The sequence below is a fragment of the Amblyomma americanum genome, chromosome 2 (genome assembly GCF_052857255.1).
Source record: "Amblyomma americanum isolate KBUSLIRL-KWMA chromosome 2, ASM5285725v1, whole genome shotgun sequence".
Taxonomy (NCBI): domain Eukaryota; kingdom Metazoa; phylum Arthropoda; class Arachnida; order Ixodida; family Ixodidae; genus Amblyomma; species Amblyomma americanum.
Genome location: NC_135498.1, coordinates 165,301,380 through 165,321,581, shown reverse-complemented (window position 1 = coordinate 165,321,581; position 20,202 = coordinate 165,301,380). Strand labels below are relative to the sequence as shown.

The 20,202-nt window shown below is 47.7% G+C and overlaps 1 protein-coding gene across 1 annotated transcript; it reads left to right on the top strand.

Moving 5' to 3' along the window:
* The first annotated feature begins 14,299 nt into the window (after window positions 1-14,299).
* LOC144119242 (uncharacterized) lies at window positions 14,300-19,730 on the top strand. The gene is made up of 2 exons (XM_077651911.1): window positions 14,300-14,826; window positions 19,439-19,730. The coding sequence occupies exons 1-2, from the start codon at window positions 14,489-14,491 to the stop codon at window positions 19,716-19,718; spliced, it is 618 nt and encodes a 205-aa protein (XP_077508037.1). The 5' UTR covers window positions 14,300-14,488; the 3' UTR covers window positions 19,719-19,730.
* Window positions 19,731-20,202: the final 472 nt, after the last annotated feature.

Here is a 20,202-nt window from a genome sequence, read left to right as displayed (position 1 = left end):
CGTGGCGCCGCGCCCCTGGCAGCTGCTTATAACCACGTGACCGACCACGTGGCCAACCACGTGGTCAACCCTCTTGCACCCTCACTGAAAAAAAAAACCCTGCGTCGAGGCTTACAATAGAATCAAAGCCTTTCGTGTATGAGGCGGAAACGCTGCCACTCCGCCACGACCGCTCAAGATTTAGCCGTGAATAAAGGCGCATGCATACTGAAAGTGCGCCTTTCATATATTAAGGCTTCCGAAAAAGATGTCGCCGCTCTTACGCTACGTATATCCTGGCCTAACAGGGCTAGGCCATCATCAATTCATTTTTATCCAGCAGAGGCTCGGCTAGATCACGTGGTCAGGCAGCAGCCGCTCCGCTGCTCTAGAGCCCCTGCGTAGCGACAACGAAGACTCGGCTCGGCGCCGAGGAAATCATGACATGCGTTGTTATGGCAGCGGGCCACGTCACTTGGCGTCATGTGGTTGTGACGTCACGTTTTTCGGATCCAAGTTAGCGCGCTCCGGCCAGGCAAGTGAACGTTTCGCTTTAAAACTGGTCTTGAGGGCAGCTTGAACTTCTCTTTCGAGGTCGTAAGAGCGCGGAGCCGCTGCAGATTGTACATCCACCGTGGTTTTAGGTCGGATGATTGCCTTGTTTGGAAAATTCCGCAGACTCGGTCGGCATGGAGGCCTCGGTGCGGGATGTACTAGGCGTTCTTTCTTCTCCGGGTTTTGCTTGGAAGTTGCGGATGAAAGCTGTGCAGCATTTTCATTGTTGCGCTGGAGCCATATGTTCCCGCCATGGTTATCTTCTGGTGCTGCTGGGATGTTGTTGTGCGACTTAAGTCTATCTCCCGTCTATCTCCCACGCGTCTATCTGAAGTCTATCGCCGATTGGTCCCTGGCGTCAATTTGAAAAGTTGCGTCATGGGAAGCTGCAATTGTGCCATGGATGTGAAAAAAAAGATAACAGTGTGCAACTAATTATTTCAGCGATATTAGACTGCTTTTTATAGCTCTACAAAGCTGCGGAGCGAAAATGACGGCGGCGTCTGTGATGTATTAGTGGCAGAGGCAGTATCTTCGGCGCCAGCAGCAACAAAGGACGGTCTACGAGGAAGCATAAGAGTTGTCGGACGAGTTGTTCCAAAGCTTATTTCGACTGGATAAGGGCAAAGTAGAGTGCTTGTGCGGTGAAGTGCGAGGTTCGCGGACAAGCGCTCTGTCGATGCGTTGGCAGTTGCTGTGCGTGATTCGTTCCATTTTGGACTCCGGACGATTTCAAGACTGCGTAGGCAACGAGCAGATCGTGGGGCTCTATAACCGATGGTCACCAAGTGCGTGCGTCTAGTTGCTGATACCATCTGCCCATTTGGCGCACAAAAGGGATGCGTGCGCTTCCAAGTCTACCCGGATGAAAAGGGGGCAGCGAAGGGGACCTTCCTTTCTTCACGGCGCGCTTATCCCAATCAAAGCGCCGCGGGTTGATGCTTGAAAAAGGAAACCATTCTGGAGCCGCGAGGAATTCTAAGCGGTGAACACCATGATCGTGAGTAGACTCCCTGTTTGGCCGCATGTGTTCGCATGCGGGTACCTCGACAAAGCAAATTCATGACTGAGCATGCGTGCCTGTTTTCTCCCAGATCTGCGACGCTAGAATGAAAATTCTTGCGGTTGGTCCTCACTGCTCTGGATCTTGTCATGCCTGTCGAACATCGGCCCACTTCGCTAACATAAATTAAGCAACAGTACTGCGCAATGGCTCGTACCTAGCTTCAAGAATGAGGCGCTCTATAGTTATACTATGGAAGACAGATAACAGTACGATACAACATTCAGCATAGTGTGTTTTTAGCAGAAATTCAGGATACACATTGTTAAAAAATGAATACCATTTCCTGCTTAAAGCAGTACGGCAAAAGGTGTGTGTACATCACTAGTGTTGTATAGGATATCATAGCGCATCGTTGAATTACAAAGCAGACATACTCCTTAGTCATGCAACTCCTGCATGCCTGTAAATATCATGTTCAGCATTCTGGCTGTGGGCTGCTTGGTATGAATCATTCATTACACAGACAACAACGTTCTTAACTGCACGCCATATTGGTTTTGCAGGAGACAGCGGATATCCACTTGAGCCCTGGCTCGTCACGCTAGTGTCGGGACACCTTGGTGTAAACAGAGCAGAAGGGCAGTACAACGCAACACATGCCTCAGGGCGATGTGTTATTGAACGCTCATTGGGGTCCTTAAAAACCACTTCCGGTGCGTGCAGAGGAACCGGACACTCCACTACGAGGCGGTGCGGGTGGCGCTCATCGCTGCAGCGTGTACCGCGTGCACAACATCTGCCTGGAGGAACGCATGGATCTATAGGATGAAGACGACACTGCTGATGATCCTGACAACAGCGAGTCACCTCTTCTGGGCGGGTACTTGCTGGGCATGGCATCACGGATGAGTAACCTGCGTGGCGGACCCATGCGAGACCGCATTATTAGCCTCTTTGGAGCAAGGCGCCCGCAGAGGCGGGCACACCTACGGATGGTACGGCGACTGCGGCACCAGCAGCGTCACCGGCAGTAAGCTATACACCACCTGGCAGCTATAGCTGCTGTGACTCACCATGCTGGCGTGGCGAGTTTCCGCAGCCACTCTTGCGATTGGCACTGCCATCGCATTGTTTTAGTGTGCGTGCAGCTGTTTGACATTGTGCCCTTGGCCGCAGGCAGCCACGTTCCAGCATTTTTAGGCTATTTTTTCCTACGTGTACTTGAAACCCTGCAGTGGCAAGCAATTAAGTGCGCACACCAGCTGATGGTTCACCGAGAGTGTTCATGAGTATGCCCCCCAGGGCATAGGGATGTTTGCCGCACAACCACACCACATTCTCCTTCTCAAGTCGAAATACCTGTAGGCACCAGAACATCTCGTCCAACAAGTGAAATGCGTCCTTGTACACCGTCCTTCGCCGATGCTTATGTCGACCCGCCCATTCAGCCGTACAGTTTTCTGCGGCCACAATGTGTTGAGATTGTACATGTAGTATCAAGATTGCAAAGCATCAGCAAGGCGTTTGGTTTGCGCCGCATTTATTCATTCTGCGCAATAAACTTCTTCGGCCACAGATTTTCGTACAAGTTTCTTTATTGCAAAACACTGTGGGAAACATAAGACACAAACAATGAATCACATACTCCTTATGAACTGCTACACAAATTATGCTGCACAGAGATTGCACACACACACCTTTGCCGCAAGCTTACATGCTCATAAATACAGGTTCGGCATGCTGTGTGCACGCAGTTGGCCCAGTTGCGCACTTAACTATGATGATAAACATTATATAACTAACATTATGCATAGCAACTGTTGCATTCGACATTGCTGTTTGTGAATTTTACTGCACTAAAAACCGACATTACATATACAAGGCAAAAGAATATTACAAATGATGTTGCAACATGGATTCATCTCAAGTTGTAAAGGGAACCGCAGACGGGAGAAATTAACGCTGTCACGTCATACCGTTAAAGGCACAGATTAAGCTTCCCCCACCCCCAAGTTTTTAATTTTTTTTTCTGCATTCATTTCGACGCAATACTTCAGAAGTGACTTAGGATGGATGCTGACAATCGTCATTTTTTCCTCGGGTCTGTTGAGGATAGAGCACATTACAATGCAAACAACGTCCACTGCACGAAAAAGCAGGAAAATTAATGCGAACAGAATAATTCCGGAACATACGATCAAACTAAAAAGGGACACAACTGTGGTGGAAGGCCTGAGGTTACGGCGCTCAGCTGCTGATCCTGAGCACACTGGTTCAATTCTGACGAAACTGATCATATTTTAGTGGATGTGAAATGCGAAACGGCAATGCACTTTACAAAGTCACCGCTCGTTACAAATCAGAGGTGGTCGAAATTTATACAAAAATTCCCATTATGATGCCCCTCATATGCACAGTTGCTTGCAGCTCGAAAATAAGAAAATTAACCACTACCAATCGCACCTTGTGCGCCTGGCAGAGCTGCATGTAAACGACTGGAAGAATTGAAAACCATAGATAAACTTCCCCATCTGTGAGAGCTCAAAATAAATACATAAAAATAAAAAATAGTACATGAAGCGTTTGCGCCAGGCAAAGCTTACATACATAATTTCAAGGAACAAAAATTAGCATGTGAAGCTTCTGCATGTGGCATAGCTGATATTAAATAACTACCAAAATAAAAAAACTGAAAATTGGTCCGATGGCTCTGCACCTGGCAGTGAAGAAAATAATGTAAATAAAAAGAAATGCACAGTTTATTTACATGCAAATATGCTTGCGCAGCGTTGCAGCAACTTAGCACAGGTGAACAGCGATGGAAAACGAAGAAGGATAGTAGTGTGGGCCCAACCGCCTTACTTGTTTTTTGCTCGTACTCAATTGAATCACTAGTGTGTCCCACGTTTGTCGGCCAAAAAGTTAATTTTACACAATAAAGCATGCTTCGTGGTCGTCTTGTATTTCCTGTAGAAAAAGAAACAGAACCACAATCACATACTTTACACCGGTCACGCATTAACTACTTTTGCCATCATTAGTAAAGGAAGAGCGATAACATACTTTCTTCGGCAAGTTTTCGTCGCCAATTTTCGAGCCCGGCTTTCCTTGCAAGTTTCTGGAGGCCCATGGCCTTCACCGGCTTCGATAATATTTCTTATCGCATTTGTGACAGCCACACAGGACCTTGATTTCAGCGCTCAAAAAGCAGGAACTAGCTGTTCTCCTGGGGGCCACTATGTTCATGGGATGACTGGATGTATGTATGTATGTATGTATGTACGTATGTATGTATGTATGTATGTATGTATGTATGTATGTATGTATGTATGTATGTATGTATGTATGTATGTAGGTAGGTAGGTGGGTAGGTGGGTAGGTAGGTATGTATGTATGCATGTATGCATGTATGCATGTATGCATGTATGCATGTATGCATGTATGCATGTATGCATGTATGTATGCATGTATGCATGTATGTATGTATGTATGTATGCATGTATGTGTGTATGTATGTATGTATGTATGTATGTATGTATGTATGTATGTATGTATGTATGTATGTATGTATGTATGTATGTATGTATGTATGTATGTATGTATATATGTGTGTGTGTGTGTATGTATGTGTATGTGTGTGTATGTGTGTGTATGTGTATGTATGTGTGTGTGTGTGTATGTGTGTGTATGTATGTGTGTGTGTATGTGTGTGTATGTATGTATGTGTGTGTGTATGTGTGTGTGTGTATGTGTGTGTGTATGTATGTGTATGTATGTATGTGCGTACGTACGTATGTACGTATGTACGTACACGTACGTTATGTACGTACATGCGGGTGGATGGATGGATGGATGGATGGATGGATGGATGGATGGATGGATGGATGGATGGATGGATGGATGGATGGATGGATGGATGGATGGATGGATACGGCTGAACCCTTTAAATCGGGCGATGGCTCAAGCCACCTAGCCATGACTTTTGAAATTTTACTCTTGTCGGGATTTTAGCCACCAATCAGATAACCTTCGCTTGGTTACTTCTACCCGCTTAAAATCTACTTCCCTTCACTGTCATTAAACCCCAATGCCTTGGATAAATCAGCCTAGCTGCTTTCCACTGTAGGGTGAATCCCTTTACAGAAAAGTATCGGGTAGCCGTTTCCTCCTCCTGTCCTGCACGCAACGCACGACGTGTCTATCTCGTGGTACCTGACTCTATATGTCTTAGTCCGCAAAACTCCCGTCCTGGCCTCAAACAACAAAGAGCTTCCCCTACAATTACCATAGATATTTTCTTTGGAAAATTATTGCTTAAAAATCCTGTATGTTCCCAATGCTGATTTCGTCAGCATCAATGCTTTCCAGAGAGCTCTCTCGGTTTCTTTAACCTTTTTCTTGACCAATAATTGCTGATTTACCTCCTACTGCTGTCCAGATATTTGCTTGTCAATTTTCTAGTTCGCTTTCTCCATTTCGTGCCAACATTCCTTATATACAGGCATCTGAAAACTTTCCTAGCCCACTGCTTTTCCTCCATTTTTCTCAAACGCTCCTCAAATGCTATCTCACTGCTAGCTTCTCTGCTCTCGAACGACGCCCATCCCATATCACCCTGTACCCCCGATTTCGTGTATTGCCATGTGCTCCCAAAGCTAGCCTCCTAACGCCACGTTGTTTAATTTCTAACCTTGCTTGAACATGCGGTCTCATGCACAGGACCGCATTACCGAAAGTCAGGCTAGGAACCATCACCCCTTTTTAGCTCCCTCTTACCACTTCATACCTATTGTATTTCCACAGTGCCCTATTTTTCATGACAGCTGCGTTCCTACTAACTTTATTCATTACATATTTTTCTTACTCTGTCAGATACTCAGCACCGTTATTTATCCGCTCCCCAAGATACTTGTACTCATCCACTACTTCTAGCGTGAACTCCTGTATTCTATGCTCGCCACCCTCATCATTAAATATCATGACTGAAGATTTTTTCTTACTAAACTTGAAACCTAATCTATCTCCCTCTGTACCACATATGTCTATCAACTTCTGTAAATCTTCCTTGTCAGCCAATAGCACTATGTCATCAGCGTATATTAGTCCCGGTAATAACTGTTTAATTCATTCCCCTTGCTTGAAAAAAGAGTGGTTGAAGCCTAGTCCGCTCCTCTCTAGCTTGGTCTCCAACCCTTGCTGGTACAACATGAACAACAAAGAAGACTAAGGACATCCTTGCCTAAGCTCCCGCTGTATCTCTACAGGATCTGATACATTTTTTCCATTTTATAAGCACTCTGTTACCTTTATATATATATATATATATATATATATATATATATATATATATATATATATATATATATATATATATATATATATATATATATATATATATATATATATATTAAAAGATTAACTGTTTACCTCTGCCAGCGCGCCCTCATCACGGTAAAAGTTACTTACGAAAACAGTCAATTGCAAAACATAAGATACTTCGTGTTCTGCTTGATGTTGTTGAACTCTACATACACTTTCTTGAAAAAATGAAGCGTTACTCATCGCATTCGCTAGATACTTTTATGAAAAATTTAGCATTCGGCCAATCGACGTGCAAATAGGCCTATTGTCATGCAAAAAAAAATGCTTCCGATGTGGCACCCTGCTCGTCATGGCTTGATTGCGCGTTCCGTCACGCGTTGACGTGTCACCTAGTCGTCATGCTGTCGTCATTTTGACGTCACGATCTATAACTCTAGAGAGAGTTCCGTAGTTCGGTCCCAGTGCCATTTTATCTCAAGCTCTTTTCCTCACCGTCAATTTTACCTTTGTCTTTGTCGTAGGAATATTTGTTGATTTCAGTGAGGCCTTTGATTACTTAAATCACACTTTACTGCTGAAAAAATTACAAAAATGGGGGCCTCGCGCTTATGATGATGAAGTCTTCTTCTAATAACCGTAAATAGTATGTTTCTTTAAACCTATATGTCTTCACTTACCAACGTATTTTTATTAGGTGTTCCACAGTTGCAGTGTTTTTGGGCGTGTTGTCTTTAACATTTTCATAAACGATATATTACATATTGATCAGAGCAATATAAACATTATCTATGCTATCATGAGGTTTTTATGACAGGCAGTGACAGTGCAGCCCTGTTTTGCCATGGCAATCAAGTTTTATCTACCATAACTGATTGGTCATTCAAAAATGGATTAAGTAATAATATTGCCGCGAATCTTTGTAGTGTTTTTTTTTTCATTCTTCAATGCTGCCGCCACGCCGTTTTTTTTTATCGTTTTGTTTGCCACGCAAGGCGTGACCAGATTTATCTCGATTGATCGCATCCAGGCAGAGCAGATTCTACCTAGTTCCAGAATATTCTAGTAACTTTGCACACTTTATCTCGAAAGTCCACTATCAGCTTAAAATTGAGCACGGCCGACAGCGGCGGGCATTCTGTTCGACGACCATCGAGCACGCTTCCCGCTACGCCGCCGCCGAGTGATTCAGTCCATTGTGAACGCGTCAGCCCAAATAAAGAGTTTTGTTTAGGCACACTTTCGCAGCCTTCTCTGTTCTCCGGACTGCAGTCACCACTTCGTGACATCTGGTGGAGGTGCTAGGTGGCCTTCCACGTTCCGGAAGCCCCATTCAAGTCGTGACACCAGCCCTCTGCGTTTCGCACCAGAGGACAAGCCAGCAGACGTCTTCAGGGAGAGTACCCTGAGTACGGAACCCTGCCGAAGCACAGCCGACATCGAAAAGACGCTGCTATGAGCACCACAACCTCGCGAAAGATGTCGACACCGATCATACTGCAACAGCCGTGGGTGCTGCCAACTTTCAGTGTACCCCTAGGAGAAGACGCCGAATAATGGTTGGACCAATCTGAGGGCGTAGCATCATTGAACAAGTGGGATGATGCGGCAAAAATTGAACACGTATTTTTCTCACTGCAGGGCTCAGCACGTACGTGGTACTAAAACCACGAGTCGTCCCTAACGACATGGGACCTATTCAAGAAGGAAGTTTTCAAGGTATTCACCACTGTCGTGAGGAAACAAAGAGCCGAACGACTCCTCGAGTCTAGAATCCAGGTTCCGAACGAGCCCGTCCGCGGTTACGTTAAAGAGATGAAGCGCCTCTTTCGCCGCTCCGACCCCGAGGGGACCAAGGAAAAGAAAGTTCAGTTTTTAATGCGCGGCGCAAAAGAACGTCTCTTTGCCAGCGTAGTCCACCAGCCGCCAAACACTGTCGAGGGATTCTTGCAAGAAGCCTGCACGATCGAAAAGACACTCGGCTTCCGGGCTGGGCAGTAAAATCACCCTTCTTCTGTCTGTGCAATTCGTCCGGACGCAACCGCCACCAGCGACAACTTGCGGGAAGTTATTCGCGAAATCGTCCGCGAGGAGATACGCCGATCACTGCCATCTTCCCCACAGCCGCAAGCAGCGACTCTCATGGATGTGGTACGGGAATAAGTGCAACAGGCACTTGGCACCCCTACAGCCACAGAATTCCAGGTCATGACCTACGCCGCTGCAGTACGCACTCCTCAGCCTCGACGACACCCCCTACGACTTCTGCGACATGGACAACTTGTTCCCGAACCGCGCCTCCCTGCCTCCGCCCGCCCAGCCTATGAGCGACGCTCAAGCCCCGGGAAATGCGACGCCTGGAGGAATTCCGACAACCGGCCGTTGTGCTTCCATTGCAGTGAGGTCGGCCATATTCTCCGTCACTGCACGTACCAACGTATCGGTCTTCTGGGATTTGCTATCGAGGCACCACGACCACGCTTCGGCCAACGTTCGCAAGAAATCGACGAGTACCTGCGTCGAGAGGTGTACTCGCCGAACCACCTTTCGCGCTCACCATCGCCGTCAGCCTCGTGCTCTGCGTCGCCAAGGCGCAGCTACGCAGCCGCGGTACGAGGAAGGTCACCCAGCCCGCGTAGGGGGCCGAGCCAAACACCGATGATCCTCCAACGACCATGCCGCACGAAGACTCCGCCCCCGGCACGCCGACGCCGCATAAAATGACAACCTCGACCACGGCGCGAACCGCCTTGAAAAAGACGCCGCTACCGAGAAGAGCTTCGACGACACGTTCTACCCACGATTCCCATACCCGACGAAGCCGTGACCTGACGCCCAGGACGACGTGCAATGCAAGAGCCAGGACATCAGACTTAGAAGTAGTTATCGACGGCCGGAAAGTTACGGCTCTACTCGACAGAGGAGCCGATTACTCGGTGATGAATGGAGCATTCGCTGGGCAGCTGAGGACAGTCACAACAACTTGGGACGGCCCACAACTTTACACCGCAGGGGGCCACCTCATTATGCCATCAGGACGATGCGCAACGCGAGTGACTGCCAAAAGACATACCTATCCTGCGACGTTCGTCGTGATACCGCAGTGCTCCCGCGAAGTGACCTTGGGCATGGATTTCCTTATTGAGCATCAGACGATCATTGACCTGCGATCCAAGCTGATCACGCTTTCAACCGACGAGGCCATCCCTTCGAGGAGAACTCTAGAAAATCACGTTGCCCTGAGTGCCCCGGAGGAAAACGCGAGCGTCCCACCCCGTTCAAGCGCTATCTTGACTCTAGGCCCGACGAAAGCCATCAACGCTGAAGCCATCATCGAGGGGAACATGCAGTTGCTTTTAGACCGAGGAATCAGAATCGCAAGAGGCATCGAACGTTTCTGCAGTGGCCAGGCCGAAGTACTGCTTAATAAATTCAGCGAAGAATAGCGGCACATTAACGGAGGAACGACGCTTGCTTTCTTCGACGAAATATCCGACGTACGAGACTCCTTCGCCCTCTCCGACCCATCCGCAGAAGATTCGCCTGACCAAGAGAACTAATCCACTTTCGACATCAACCAAGCCCTGTCCCGGAACAGGCAAGACCAGATCGCCAATCTACTTTGAAGCTGAGTGTTTTTCGCCATCGCCGAAGATCCGACAAACGCCAATTTCCAAGCATCGCATTATAACCGACCAGCACGCCCGACCTCTCCGTCAAATCCCCTACCGTGTGTAGCCGCGAGGGTGACAAGCCATCCGGGATCAAGTAGAATAAATGCTTCGCGACGACGTCATCTAGCCTTCAAACAGCCCATGGGCTGCACCGGTTGTTCCAGTGAGAAAGAAAGACGGCGGACATCGATTCTGCGTTGATTACCGCCGCTTGAACCACATAAAAAAGGACGTCTACCCCCTCCCCCGCATCGACGACACACTGGAACGGCTCTGCAACGCCAAGTATTTCTCATCGATGGACCTCAAGAGCGGCTACTGGCAAATTGAGGTCAATGAAAGAGATGGCGAGAAGACCGCAATCAGAATACCGCATTTCTGAAGGAAGTAGTTTCACTGGACATTGCTGCAAAACATGTCGTTAGCGTCGTCGTTCGGACGACTCTATTCAGTAGGCTGCTAACAGCCATCCGGAGTAGCAAGCGGCGTGTCGTAGCCGCAGGCACGCAATGAAATATTGCTGATGTGCACCTGCCTTGGCTGGTAGCCAAGCAGCATCTGCCACATTCCAGAGTTGCTCTTTTCTGCACTCTGTAGGGCAGCCAGGCAAATTGGGAGGGACATTTTCCTTGTAAATCTCCGAAGTTCGCTTCCGGATTTTTCCAAAGGACACGGAGGTGGCACCGAGCTCCTCGGCATCAGAGACATCCAAGGAGCCAACCAATGAGCACCGCGTTGTAACTGACCTCCGAAGGGGACAGTAAAAATGTAGGCAACCGCGGCTGATCATAAAAACACCCGGACCTGAAAACCGAGCATTAGATTTTTTTTCTTTTCTTGATTTACCCACCACTTCCGAGAGCATGATACACTGCAACTCTCGCGCTATTAGAAACAGTTTGGGGGACACTAATGAACTCGGTTACTTTAAACTCATGTTTACAAGAAGCACACCTGGGCATCAAAGATCACAACCATTAATAAGCACGCACTCTTTGAGGAAGACAGCCACTGCAGACTCGCCGCAGCTGGATCTATCGACAGAGTACAGCATAAAAAATTTGAGTGTTTTAACGTAACTACGCAGACGTGCGAAAGCTTGTGTTTAGCCCTGTTGCCTCATGGTTTGGCTTTGATGGGTCGTCGGCACGTCTGGGGGCGATATTAGATTCAGGTTAAGCTCTGATCGAGGTTGAACTGATCTTTTCGTGCCAAAAAATTACTAACATTTTGACATCTCGTAGAGGCAGTGATGATAGAGCGCATTTTTTAATGAATTTATCACAACCCACTCCGTATACTGCAGTATGTCTGTTCTCTAAAGGCGATGCTAGTCGTGTTCTTTATTAAGTAAGAAAAAAGGTGGATGCCAGGATATCTCCTCTCATTTTCATTAACAAAAGATGTAAGACAGAAAGATATAGCACAAGAAAACAAAGCAGACAATGAGAGAATGAAGCACAGTGGGAGAGGCTGAACCTGTTTCCATCCTTAGTTACATCATACAGCCATAGTCAGCAAATAAATAGAAAAAAACTGCATGCGTGTAAATGTTTCGTTAAAGTCACCTCCAAGTGGGAAAGAATTCAACAGCCCGAATAAAATATGCCACTATTTTTAGCATTTTATTACATATACGGCCTAGATTAGACAATTCGTAGCTGTCGGCGAAACAATTCAGACATTTGTAGCTCTGTTAGGAGCACTGCTCTGTCATTCATGCACCTTCCTGTTTGACCTACATAGGTCTTCTCTTGTTTGACCTAGATAGGTCAAACAGGAAGGCGTTTGAATGCACGCCTACGAGACCACAACACTTCCTTGAAAGGGGCTCCGTCCTCAAATCTAGCGTTTGCATTACAGTAACTGTCCCCGGAATAACCAACCTGATTCTTCTGAAAAATCATGTACCCTCTTTTTAATAAAACTACGATCCTGTACAAACGCAAAGATAAACTAAGAAGGGAAATCAGTGAAGCGTTTCCTATTCATAAAAACACTGACTCGTGCGTGAGCACCCGCTCTGTAACAGTTCATGACTGTGAAATAATGTATCCTTATTCAAGTGATTGATGTATCACTGTGGCTTTTGCTGTTGCGCACGCACTCCTGCTTGTCCAAGAAGTATATTTTGCGTGTTTTTCTTCTAATAAACTTTCAGTTGTTAGTCAGCGCCGGTCCTGTTGTGTTCTCCTCTCTTTGTCCCTTGCCTCTGCGCTGTTATTCCCAGCAGTATGTACCAACTACCTCAACTCTTCGTTTTATTGATGTTGGCCTACCCTGTGGGCTCGTTCAATTCGCCCTGTCGTAATAGTAAGATTTTCTTATATAAAATCCCTGATCATTTTTTTGTGTCCTTCCGCTTTTCTAGTGACTCGGCAGCAACACCCTCGGAAACGAGATCGTTCCTGTGCATCCTGTTGTTCAGGTCGTCAAGGACGAGATTTTTCTGTTCAGCTTGCTTTGACGCCACAGCTAGTAACTAAGTTGGGAATTCAATGAGCGTTGTGTTCACACTGGTGGCGTCCATACGCACGATGATGCGTATGTACATTTTTGGAAGTTTTCACTTCACAAAGTTGGTTCTTTCACAAGAGATAAAATTTGTTCCACTTTCTCTGGGCCTGGGCTTGTTTCCACATCGCCGGCGCAAACTAGCAATTGAACGACACAAAAAAAAGACAAGAAGCAAGCGCCTTCCTGGCCTACAAAAGTGAGACAGTCCTGCTGGCCGCAGCTATATAAGCGGCTCTGAATGCGTCCATCTGTCACACGTAACAAAGCTGCCTATGCGGGCATGATATGTGTGCAGGTCAATAACCACACCAAGTCAGCAGTGCGCAAGTGAGATGGTAGGCTACAGAAGTGCGAGGCCGCTTAACAATGGGCGATGAATCGTAACCAGCCTAATCTTGCTACAAGCGGGTACCAGGAAGCCGCTTTTCGAAGTCGACGCTTGAACGTAGCGGGAGCGGTGCGTGGATTACTTAAAAAAATATAAGCAGGACGTGTTTTAATCGATAATATCCCAAGCAGCACAAGTAATTGGCCCAACATTGGAACTGTATTGGCAAACCTGGCCCTGCAAAGGACCAGGATGGGACCAACCTGTTGCAATATTGGGCCGATGACCTGTGCTGCTTGGGATGGCTTTCATAGGCAGTAGAGACTTGAGTGTATTACACTAAATTATAGTTGTTTCTTTAGCCGAAGTGGGCTACAGAGAGTTCGAAAGTACATCTTTAAGGGCGTATTTATATGGCGTTAACCATATTTTCAAATACAACTGATCGGAGGTCCTAGAAGGTAGCGCTGCGCGCCACGGTAGCGTCTGCCTTCTCCAAACCTGGAAGGACATAAAGAAAGCGTTGTTTGTGCATTCTAGCATCATCACATACACCTGTCTGTTGCGCACACTTCTGGTCAAAATCCTTGTTGGCATCTATTCAGGGCACCATTTCATTCTATATAATGTGTAAGACGGTAATTTATATAATTTTTTTCACACTGTTCGAAAGAATATGTAACGGCTTTTGACCAATAGGTGGATGAAAGGGCCCCTTTTGTCGCGTGTTTAAATTCAGGCACAACGACTACCCCAAAAACATCCTCAATGTCATATCACACTTACCTCAGGCCGAAGTCGATGCACTGCAGCAGCCGCAGCAGTAGCAGCTGCAGCGACATTATTGCGCCCTGGGCGCGTGGGGAGCTCTGAAGACGAAGATGAAGCAGCACGAGACAGGCGCGCGACAGCCTTCTTCGAGCCGCTGATCTGCAGCTGGACTCGAGCGAGATCGACAGACTGGAAGCCCGCTGACCCCAACTGGAGGCGTGCCCTCGTTACATCGACATCGCGCCCCACACATTGCGCAACCCCGACCTGCGACGATAGGAGGGGATACAGTACGCCGCTCGACGTCACCAAGGGGGGACCGGCCGACCGTCAACAACGATGTCCTTCCCTGTTGGCCACCCGGCCATGGAAGAAGACCAGAGCAAGGCATCCGTTCAGAGCCCGGCGAGCAAACGGAGTGCCGAAGCGACCCGGCCTGTGAGTCGGCGCCGTCGGAAAGACGAGCTCTCCTCATCCTCGTCTGGCGAGGCGAGGTCCGGGCCCGCCATTCCAAAGGGCGAGCAGCAGGCGCCTGGACCGTCGCGACGCCCCCTGAGGGCACACCTTTCCAGGACAAAGGAACCGACGGGACCCGCAGGCACCATAATCACACGCTCCCCGGCAGCTTTTGAGTTCTCTCGGGAGGGCCTTGCGCAAGACCAGTGTGTCACCGAGAGGTAAGCACTGGCGCGGAACTATGCCGCCACCAACTACTACCCAATAGCGTCAAGGAATAGCAGGTGCAGGTGTGCACTGCCTAATTGTAGGTAGCACGAACACAGCTGTGGCGCTGTCGATTTAGATTAGTCTCGTCTTGCAACGGAGCAGGAGCCACCGCTGAGAACAGTATGACGCGGATATGCTCCGCACGTGTGACATTGCGTTAACTACCCGACCTAAAGTCAAGTGTATCCATTCCGCAGTTATTCTGGGTGCATTCTTTTTTCTATCATGAACTGCGTCCCAGCCCAGCATATAGTGGCTCACAGTTAGGAGCGGCTTTGTCCACTGCGAACTGCGTTCTCTTCCGACAGATAACGGCTCGCAATTAGAGGAGCTTCGAGACAAGTTTTCTAACTTGAGCAACGCCATCCTAATGACGTCGTTACAGACGATTTTTCTCTTAACGCGCTTTAAGAGCCAAGTTATAAGTAATACTCTCAGCCTTCGCAATTTCCTTTACCTCATCCTAAGCTCTCCTGCCAGAGCGATCGTGAGCGGTTACGCCATGCACGCGGTTTCTCTAACCGTATTAAAACGCTCGTAAAGGATGTTGGAAAAGAAATAGCGGAGCCTAATACACCGCTAAATTTCCGAGTGCAATGTTCCGCATTTAATAGTGCAACTTGACCGAGGTGTCCATGGCGACGTATGATTTTTCGTCAGCAAGACGGTGAGTTGAATTAGTTGGTACATACTGACTGTGAATAAGAGCGCAGAGACAAAGGGCAGAGAAAGCATACAGGATCGGCGCTGCTGCTTCTACTACGTAGCTGAAAGTGAGACGTTTGAACAGTAATTAGCTTCAGCTATTCCTCAGTGCTATTTGCAGATGCGACATCTTGCGCAACAGCTGCGTCACATCGTAAGGTGCTTTGCACCGATTGTCACTTCCTTGCATCTGTAATTGCTCCGGTTCAATAAGAAGTCTTGAGCGAAAAATCTGAGTATTAGCGTGCAAGAAGAAATTTTCCAAATCAACTCGTGTAGCAACACAGCTGGCCCTTTTTTCCAGCAGAAACATTTTCGCTAGCTGCGTGATTGAAATGCTTATTTTTCTTAATTAGTAGCTTCACGAGAATTGTACTCTCACTCTGTCTCCTCAGACCGTGTAACTAGCCTGCGAAAATGACTTTCGCTCACTGCAGATCGTTTGCTTCTAAAAACTCTTGAGACCATAATTATTAAGAGACTCTAAAGGCCACAAATAACGTTCAAAACATCTAAACAGTCAACGTAAAGCCCAGAGAAATAACAAGGAGAATACGTTTCAAGCAGGCAGCATTTGTCAGGTGCTCAGAGTTGATAAACAGCAGCTGACTACTATTCACGAAGACAGGATACAGACGTTGTCCTGTTAGATGGAGCAAAAACTTGGAGGCTAACTAACAGTCTTGAAATTAAAATGCGTACGTGAGCTATAGAAATGAAAATGATAGCGTTGGTGTTAAAGGACAGGAAGAGAGCACAGCCGGTAAGGGAAGAAATGATATCAAAGCTGATATCAAGAAGGAAGAATGACAATGGTCTAAACAGGTAACGCAGAGAGGAGAAGACACCCGGTGGTCCGCTAGTGTATCTGCATGATCACTACCTTGAGAGCCACTAAGTACAGGTGTAAAAATGCACGGGCGATCTCACAATGTGGTTCGAAAAATCGGAGTTGGCACTCATGGACGACCCTAGTCTGTTTCTTACACCCGGCCGCATTCTCGCCACGCAGTTCGCCTTCTTTTTTATCGCGAGAGTTAATTTCGCTTTTTCTATGATCGCATTACCAATGCGTTTTTGAATTCCATCTTATCGTCGCTCATTTTCTACGCTGCTGCGTGCGGTTCTGGTGAGTGTCGATGATTGGAAAATGAATGGGGGGAGGGGGGAGAACTTCTGGAAAACGGAGTAGGACTTCAGCTGGATGGAGACAATTTAAAAGCTGAGATAAATGGGTGTGGTGAGCTTTCTGTAAGGTGTATTAGATATAGATTCGTAGATTGGAGGTGCATATTTACCGCTGGGTGCACATCAGGGCACTCACCGGAGCTTCTCACAGGATGGAGCGTTAGCTCTGTCTGTTCTGTGAGAAACCTTAATGCTGTACGTTGTGTTTTCGCGCTGTAACCATGTAGGTGTTATTTACCGAGCACCAACAACTTGCAGAATCTTCGTTTCATTAGGGTAGCAGAGTGAATTCTAAAAGAGGTAAAAACGCAGCATGAGGAGTCAAGTGCGCGGATGACGTGAGGAAACGTTCAGGTGGGGAGAGTGGACACAGCTGGCGCACGACTGAGCTCGTTAGAGATAAGCAGGAGAAGACATTTTCCTGATACAGCGAACGGGGTTAGGCTGATGAAGATGGCGGACCATTCCAAGCAGAGATGTCAGAGACGCTCACTCAAGAAGTCATAATCAGCCTTATACAGGGAGAGAATGAGAACTTTATTACGTGCGCCAAGTCCGGGCTCTTCATAAGGTGGGGTATGGCTGATAGTCAGTTGCCCCTTTTGGAACTTGGAAGGCTTTCAGAGTAACCCGCGTGTGTTCATTTGCAATTCTGTATTTATATTTGATAATAATACGTTATGCCAGCAGCCACACTGCTGCAATAAAAAAAATCTACTCACGGCAATTTCGTCTTTATACAATGAGGCGTACGTAGACAGAGGCATTAGCGTCCACCACTAAATGTGCACTTCTGTTGTCATTTTTAACTTTTCGGGCTCGTTGTGTGAGTTGTTTACTGACGTAACACCGAGTGCGGCCGTATCGCCAGGGAAAAGGAATGGTCCAAGTAACCGTGCGACAGGACACTCGTTGTTGATGCTCTCTTTGTCTGTTCAAACAAGAGGAATTCTTATCGCTGTCTTAAACGTGGGAATATTCGCACAGTCTATTAGGCAGACCTATCCCTGGTGTTGTCCGCGGCAGGTTGACCGTCTCTCGCGGGCGCGGTGAGACAAGCACTTCTACATTTAACGTCTGCTACCAAATGCCGCGTGGCGCTTAGCCCCCAAAACTACCGCGGGAGTTTCGAATGTTAGGCATATCCCATCGATTTTTTTTGCCGACGGATATGAATGATATGAGCGCTGGAAGTAATTTACAGGGCAAGTTTTGCAGCGAGAAGAAAGTGTATGCTGTGGTAATCAGCATGCTAGCGCAGAATTCCTTCGGACTGTCCAGTTTTCTCAAAATTGCGTGTTTAACTTTCCCCCTTTAGTTAAGAGATGTTCGTTAATGAAGGGCAGCACATGATGTTAGCTACTGATTTCCCGAAAGGCTGGACATGATGTACTGTGACTACACAGCAGACGATAGGAGTGCGATGCACGACGGCTTTCTAGAGCTTGTTTTCAGGCAGTCAGAAGCCAAACCATATCTTCGCATCCGTCCCGGCGGCTCAGTGGTTACGACATTCGGTCGATGAGAGAGGTCGGTGATGAGCTGCTGGGGTCGCGTGGATTGGTGCCGCCATTAGTTTAAGGCGGCAGCGTTAAGGCTGCCGTTCTGTACATATTCTGGCGTCGTCGGCATTCAAATATCCTCGAAGAAGCAACCTAGGTGGGCCACGTAGGACCCGTGACAATGTGGCGCCATCAAAACCTGCCCACAGGACTGTGAGCAAGCTGGCCACCGTGGAAACTGGCAGTTCAATTGATTGGTCGCGAGAGACTGCTCTAGAGCAGCAACTAGAGTCTCATAAGCGCCGCCTGTGGCTGCACCTGCCATCGCAGGGCAGTGGCGCATCGTTTAACCGCTGCTCCACTGCGCCAAGAGTAGCTTGAGGACTCCAAGCGTTCTATGAATGTAAACTCGAGAATCCCAGATTCCGCATACGCATGCATTAACCTATAAACTCTTTCGCATCATACCCTTAAGGCCGAGCTTAAGTGTCCGCTCCAATTTTGATGGAAACCCGACCGCGGCGGCCGCGTTTTTATGGAGGCAAAACGCTAAGGTGCCTGTGTGCTGTTCGATGTCAGTGCACGTTAAAGAATCCCAGGTGGTCGAAATTATTTTGGAGCCCTCCACTGCTGCACGTCTTTCTTCCTTTCTTCTTTCACTCTCTCCTTTACCCCTTCCCTAACAGAGCGGTTCAGGTGTCCAACGATGTATGAGACAGATACTGCGCCATTTCCTTTCCCTAAAAACCAATTATTATTCGAGGTGTTGTGTTTATTTTATTTCGCATAACCATTTAACGCTATCATGGTTCAAACGCAAAGCTAAATATGTTTATTTTCCTGGGAAAGAAAGGATGTTTTCTAATAATTTTATACTTATTTGCCACTTTGCTTGCTTCAAGAACCTACAAAAACGCAGCATGAGTGCACGCGTCCACTTTCTCCTTGGAGGAAGCTAGGTTCAAACTTAGATCTCAATTCGGACCTATCCACTACATCCTGTGTCATAGCCAAGCGCGCCTGCAGCTTCGGGCATTGGAACCTACATTACACCTGGAAGCTGGCGCAGCGTGACCGTTGGTACAACCCCACAGAGTGCGTGGCCACACAGAGTTGCCTATAGTAATCACTAACTCCAGCCACTGGACCTTGTTCGACGCGCGAGCAGGGCGGCGACCGCTGGTCAACCACGACATCATGACGAGTACTGTGCAAGGACCGGGTCCCATGACGGGGGGCCCGAGTTCAGCGAACCTGCCGGCACCATGCGTCGACTGCCCAGCACACTGAGCCTTGCCGAGAGGAGGGCGCTGGAAGGTCCTGCGCTAACCCCGGCCTGTGCGCCCGTCGTCTTCCGAGTGGAGCGCAAGGAGGTATGCGTGCAGGACTGCCTTCGCGTGTTCCTCTGTGCGTGCAGCACTGCGAAACAACGACCGCGTGGCGGGTGATAGAACGTTGCCCAGGAGAACCTCATGAAAGCGACGCGCCGGTGCCAGCTCAAGCAAGGCTGGCCAGCGGCCATATGACAGTGCAGAGGCGACCACGTATATTTTGAAAACAATACAAAATAATAAAAGCAACGTTCCAGGTATTTTTGTAGAGTACGATGTCCTCGCGTTGCAGTAAGAAGTTCGTGGAGCTATTTCCCACTATCAAGCCTCATATGTACAAATAATAACGGTCAAGGAGGAGCGAGCAGGAACGGCGGTATTGCACATCATTACTGCACCCAAAATTAGCCACAGGTGGGTTCAGCCACCGCAGTTTGTGCTTGCGACCCTAGAAGTTCCACACGAGCGGATATCCTTCCAAGTAACCATTCCATCGTTCCTTGTCTCCTTGACTAACGACGGCCATGCCGAGGGCTAATAACTTGAACTTATCTTCGTCTATCTCGACCAAATGAATTGTTACTGTTATTCACTGCGCTGA

Bases quoted from the DNA above. Each gene is read 5' to 3' on its own strand.
- LOC144119242 (XM_077651911.1), top strand. From the start codon at position 14,489: ATGTCCTTCCCTGTTGGCCACCCGGCCATGGAAGAAGACCAGAGCAAG. The intron at 14,827-19,438 runs GTAAGCACTGGC...ACGCGCGAGCAG, and splicing joins GACCAGTGTGTCACCGAGAG to GGCGGCGACCGCTGGTCAAC.